Genomic DNA, 6,578 nt, shown 5'->3' with positions numbered 1-6,578 from the left:
TGTTTGGTTAATCAGCTTTTTGTAACAGCTTATTGATTCAAAACGCTAAAATTCAAAGCAGTTTTTTCGATAAGCTTTTTAAGAAAATAAATTATATCTTTAAAGGTCATTTGCATGTAATCAACTATCAGCTAATTTATCAAACATTTTTCTACAACCAGTTAATACTATTAGCTAGTCAAACCCACTAACTCAATTCACTAACAGTTATTTACCAAACACCCCTGTATGACATAATGGCATCTGTTAATCTGGTAAAATAAATATTTAATAGCCTGGCCATGGGACATATAATCAAATCATTAAGGTAGATCAAGACTTGGGGTACAGTGACACACTAGCAAGAAGCCCATATCTATTTCCAATTCAGAGCACATTTTTTTCCAGTTTTCCTCCACCCCTATACTTACAAACACAAAGTCATGCCTGCTAAAGAATTCTTTCTCTGAGACCAGGAGAAAGCTAAGAAAAACACTGTTTTAGCCTTTAAGGAAGAAGAAAACAGAAGAGGTGATATCGAAATTCGAAGTTTTGGTTAACATCTCCAGGCAGAAGAAGTTACCAAAGCTCTATTTTTCCATCCAAGATACAGTGCACCATCACTTTCTGCTAGCCTGTAATTTGGGCTGTATTCCTTCAACATGTCCCTCACGGCGAGACCAACGGAGGGGCTCAATGGGCACAGGGTAAATCCAGCCATCACGAGTCGCAATTTCCACTTGCCAAAAAGCTCGTGTCTCTCCACTCGATCACTCCCTTCACACGCTATTATGTTGACAATATCCCGTGCCACACAATGCTCCTCTGCACTGACTCGCTGCCTATCCTCCCTAGGCCGAGCTGCTGCATCAATGCACTCGAACATTGCTGTGTAGTAATCTAAAGTTTCGCGGAACCTTGGAAGGAAGGGTGCGGTGTTGGTGTTGGACTCCTGCTCCACGAGGGTAACAACTCTCGGGGACAAACTTCTAACCAGTCTTAGCAACCGGTCTCTATGATTCTTGGTGCTTACACTCTCGTCTGGCATGTGGTGTAACATGTAAGGAAAATTAACAGCCAGGGCTTCTCCGTGTCGAATGTTGAGGTCCTCCATTTCGACCTCACTACACCAAGATATACCTGCAGCATGAAATTCAAAGCCCACTCCACAAGATGCTGCAACTTTTGCCAGCATTTCACCAACCAACTGAAGCCCACCGCCCCGAGCCTGAGCTGATTGGGAATCATCAACGCCTGTGATACGGACGAATGGGGGGAATCCACATCCACCACGACGATTTGCAAGGGCCTGGATGAAAAACACCCACTGACTCCCTTGTGCAATCTGGAAATCGATGATGTGGATCCTTTTCTCGTTCACCATTGCCTCCTGGATAACGATATTGGCAGACATGTAAGCGAACTTGTAGTATGGGCAGATGTGATAGAGGACTTGCATGTAGGACAAGAGCTCTGAGCCAGTTGGTTCCCTGCACTTCAACTTTCTGTAGATTATGCTTCCTGATGCTAATACCCGCGCTCTAAGCCCTTCCAACATGTAAGCACTTAATCGCTGGATAGGATCCCCAGAAACCGATACCCTTTGCTCCAACAGATTCATTAGAGCCTCTGCCGTCGATATATCAGCATCTGATACAGCTTCAGCACAGGCAAGCAGCAGCTCTTTCAATCCCATCGATGAAAAAGAAGGTTTCGATACTACTACTACTAAATCATCATTCAAGGAGCAACTATCTTCAGGTTCTGGACCCAACAATTTATTCTCCAACTCTCTTAACACATGCCTCAGTTCATTTCCATCAACAACACCAGAAGATCCACTTAATGGCGAGCCACAGTTAACATAATCCATTGTCGGGGATGAGTCCAGAGTGAAGAAGTGTTGGTTGTGGGTGTGAATGGAGGGATCCCAAGTTGCTGAGTTGCAGTGGTCATTGGAAATATAGTTATTTAGAACATGGAAAGGGTTATAATATTGCTCGCCTGATGTTCGGGGAACCTCTGATGCTTGCATTTTGAGAATCCAATTTGGCTCCTCTTATTCAGATAATGTAGTAGTAGTAGTTCAAGCAACCTCAAAGTAGAAATGGAAGATACTAAAACCACTGTCTGTACTCACTACTTAGAGATCCCAGGGTTAGAATAATGTAGTGAATGTGAATAACTGTTTTGAAGCCAAGATGGATGCATCAATAATCAAAGATTAACCAAACCAAACCAATGCGATCAGCATAATCTGCAAAGAAATAAAGCCAATATAGGCAAGTAGAGTAGAGTAACAGGTTAAGAACAAACACTAAGGAGACACTTTAAGCCAGTTTTCTTGTGACATAAAGGTGGAATCGCCCATCCCAAGCGCCCCCACAGTTTGTGGATTGGTAAATCATGGTGACTCAACAGACCTACAAATGCTAGACTTTTGCTCACGGAGCCCCTCATTTTGAGAAGTTGCTCTCACACTGCCGCTGGTGAGGCTAATCCTTTAAGCCCATTTTTTATATGAAAGGAAAGGGATTTTGAACTCTCAACCTTTCATAAATGTATGAGTGCACAACGATTCACACCAACCAAACTGATTACTAAGTGATGAAGTTGATTGGCCAGAAAAGAGAAAGATTAAACAGTGTTGTTGGCCATTTAACATATTTGGATTAAAACAGCCAACCCAACACTGGTTTCTTTCCAACTTGTCATGACAGGCCAGGAAATACCATTAGACATTCTACATTTTCCCATTACTTTTTAAAACGCGTTTATAAATACTGTAGATTAAAAATTCAATTTATAATCCCAATAAATATATTAAATAGCAATAAATTAGATAATCATGTCTACCATAAATAAAGAGATGGCCAGATAAAAAATTCAAGGATGGAGTTCTGAGAGGCTAAAAATTAGCTGGAGGAGTCAAAACTCAAAACCAAACATCCATGATCCACCAACTACCAACTTTATTTGTTTTTTGTTTGTTGTTTTTTGTTTTTTTTGGTAGTCTTATCTCAAATCTATCTCTACATACACAAAACTCAGATCATTAACTAAATTTAGGTTTTGATGAATACCAAAACAAAGAATATATCAAAGCTGCTATGTCGCAGCTCTCATTCGATTCTCAAACTCAAACTCAAACGGTGTGATAGGTTTTATTTAATCAAAGTCTAAGGGAAACAAAGAACAGAGGATCAGATCAAATGGTGTTAAGCGTACATACCTGCAAAAAGTTGTAGCCTTTGTGCTTGTGAATTGAAGCATCTCACTGAGAATCATCCAAAATTTTGTTCTTCAATTCCTTATAATATAGTGGTTTTCAAAAAAAAAATTCCTTATAATATAGTCTACTCACTATACTAAATGCCCATGTTTTCCCAAGTTAATTACGTACTTTGCCCCAACAATATGGAAACAGTACATTTTAACCGAATCTTCTGTCCCTTCAAAGTTCAATATGTCCCCCACATTCATTGGGATACTCATGCTTTTTTTTTTTTTTGAAAATGGATACTCATGTTTTTGAATCACCTAATTTCAACTCAAAATAATTAATATACAAAATATCATTCCTTCCACTATTAAAATTTTTTCACTTTTGATTTTTGGTTTTAAAATTAATCAAAAATATTTTTTTTTGTTAGATTTTATATATTTAGTTCACTTAGCGCGGTTTGACTATTTATTTACAATTTAATTTTTTATACTATTAAATTTAGTAATAGTATATAAAATTTTTAAATTTAGAAATTGAATAAATCATATATAAAATGGCATTACGTGAGACATGTAGTACATTTTAGCTAAAATATAATATGGAGTAGAATATAAAATGGCATTACGCTCATATTTTACTTGATTTCTCATCCATCAGATCTTGCAGATCAATGGTTTAGATTTGTCCTCACATCCACACCTAAAGAATTGTTCTCACCAGAATAAGGTCCTTAATCAGGGGTCCTTAATCATGAGAGAACCATGTCCCAGGTGAGAACGTAAGGACAAATCCAAACCATTGATCTAATAGATCTAACGGTTGAAATAAACAAAATTTTGTAATATTTATGAAAATGATCCCGCTCATTTTAAAAGTTTATAATATTTATGAAAATGACCCCGCTCATATTTTACTTGATTTCTCATCCATCAAATCTTGCAGATCAATGGTTTAGATTTGTCCTCACATCCACACCTAAAGAATTGTTCTCACCAGATTATGGTCCTTAATCAGGGGTCCTTAATCATGAGAGAACCATGTCCCAGGTGAGAACGTAAGGACAAATCCAAACCATTGATCTAATAGATCTAACGGTTGAAATAAACAAAATTTTGTAATATTTATGAAAATGATCCCGCTCATTTTAAAAGTTTATAATATTTATGAAAATGACCCCGCTCATATTTTACTTGATTTCTCATCCATCAAATCTTGCAGATCAATGGTTTAGATTTGTCCTCACATCCACACCTAAAGAATTGTTCTCACCAGAATAATGGTCCTTAATCAGGAGAGAACCATGTCCCAGGTGAGAACGTAATGACAAATCCAAACCATTGATCTAATAGATCTAACGGTTGAAATAAACAAAATTTTATAATATTTATGAAAATGACCCCGCTCATATTTTACTTGATTTCTCATCCATCAGATCTTGCAGATCAATGGTTTAGATTTGTCCTCACATCCACACCTAAAGAATTGTTCTCACCAGAATTTGTCCTCACATCCACACCTAAAGAATTGTTCTCACCAGAATAAAAATTCACATCCACACCTAAAGAATTGTTCTCACCAGAATAAAAATCCACATCCACACCTAAAGAATTGTTCTCACCAGAATAAAAATCTACATCCACACCTAAAGAATTGTTCTCACCAGAATAAAAATCTACTAGTTTCATAAAACAAATTTACATTTTATCTAAAACAATTTTATATGTCTCGTGTATATGACCTCACACAAGACCTACTCTTAGAAATTACATTAACAATACTATTAAACACAAAATTTTGAATTTAGAAATTATAAGAAAATAAATGAAGGAATAGTTGATTTGACTATTGAATAGACAAAACACGTATATGCAAATATGTTACAAAAGAAAAATACTAATTACACTCCGAAGTTGTACTCCTTATTTTTCCTCCCGCACTCAAAATTTTGATGTTAACATTTTCCTTTGGACCCACATAATAAACATAACTTATCATCAATTGCAAGTAGTAAAAGTAAGGGAATAAAAATTGAGAGTCAATGTAGTAGAACTCGTTACAAAATACGGAGTAGTATTTATGTTAACTACTATTATAGAGTTACGAAGTACAACATTCCAATAGTTACCAATAAGATAATTACATATGTCACATTTGCTTTATGTTTGTTATGATCATCGTTGGAGGGCACCAACGTTAAATCCTCTGGCCATAATCGATTCTAATGCCAGTCTAGCTGCTAGGTCCTCTTGTACGTATGCGGACAAGCTGCATGCTCGGTCGTTGCTCTGCTTGAACTTAGTTGTACATTGCTGATGATTTTTATCGAGTCATTAAGTCTTTATATCAAACTAGGTGTCAAACCTGGCAGCAATTCCCCAGCACTAGTTTCACTAGTTTCTCATTTTCTTATGCCTAGCTCAACTAATCATCACAATATAAATTGTCCTTTTTATTAAAATCGGGTCACTAAATGAGAAAGAACAAAATTTTTTACTGTTCAATTGGCAAGAAGGAGAAATGCCTTCTATAAGCTATAACTTCCCTTATGAGTGTTACATATTGTGGTTGGTTTTGAAACCCTTTGATTTGATTGACTCTCTCCATCTCAAAAATAGGTAGGTTTTAAATCTTATCTTGATTTGTCATTTTCATGTTATCTGAACTAGTTAGCAGAAGTCATTCATCAATTCAAAGCTACAAAACAATTACTTGGTGTTTTCTCTCAAAAAAAAAAAAAAACAATTACTTGGTGTGATTCAGTGGAGATCTCGTTATATGACCCAACATTCTCAAAGTGTTGTTAACTAATCTAAGGTATTTCATATTCATTAACTCTATTTACTACTCCTATATTGAATTAAGGTTCGGACTCAGTTGTTCGCAAAAAAAAATGTCTAAGTGAAGAAAATTATTTTTTTCCCCTTATCCTAGTTCATCATGTCATTGGGTACACCATATCAACCTTAATGCTCATAGATGTTAGGGAAAACACAGGGAAAAAGAAGAATCAGAGCACTTCAATGTATATTCTATCATTTCTTAATTTTTTTTAGTTTATAGAATCAATGACTCCACCACTGAAGTTTGATACTGTAATCACATATTTACAATGAGGGTCGGTCTTTTTTTATTTTATTTGCGTGGTCCTGTGCTGGTAAATAAGTGAGACCCTATCAAAGTATAAATAAACTGCGAATGGAATAAAAGTGATTGGCGTGAATATTGTGGAGTAGATTTTTTTTGAATAATACTTAGTAGAATTTAAATCAGTCATGAAAACCTAATTTTGAGCCAATATAATCACAAATACATATACTAACTATTGAGTTAAGGCTAGACTAAAGGCCGCCAAAATTTTAGGACACTATGCGGT

General features: G+C 36.0%; 1 protein-coding gene across 1 annotated transcript; it reads right to left on the bottom strand.

Moving 5' to 3' along the window:
* Positions 1 to 252: 252 nt before the first annotated feature.
* LOC116001623 (scarecrow-like protein 21) lies at positions 253 to 3,291 on the bottom strand. Its single transcript, XM_031241517.1, has 2 exons — positions 3,212 to 3,291; positions 253 to 2,236 (listed from the first exon to the last, which is right to left on the bottom strand). The coding sequence occupies exon 2, from the start codon at positions 2,012 to 2,014 to the stop codon at positions 536 to 538; it is 1,479 nt and encodes a 492-aa protein (XP_031097377.1). The 5' UTR covers positions 2,015 to 2,236; positions 3,212 to 3,291; the 3' UTR covers positions 253 to 535.
* Positions 3,292 to 6,578: the final 3,287 nt, after the last annotated feature.

Source organism: Ipomoea triloba, chromosome 1 (genome assembly GCF_003576645.1).
Source record: "Ipomoea triloba cultivar NCNSP0323 chromosome 1, ASM357664v1".
In the NCBI taxonomy this organism is placed as follows: domain Eukaryota; kingdom Viridiplantae; phylum Streptophyta; class Magnoliopsida; order Solanales; family Convolvulaceae; genus Ipomoea; species Ipomoea triloba.
The sequence above is the reverse complement of the archived record's forward strand: the minus strand, read 5'-3'. Positions and strand labels throughout refer to the sequence as shown.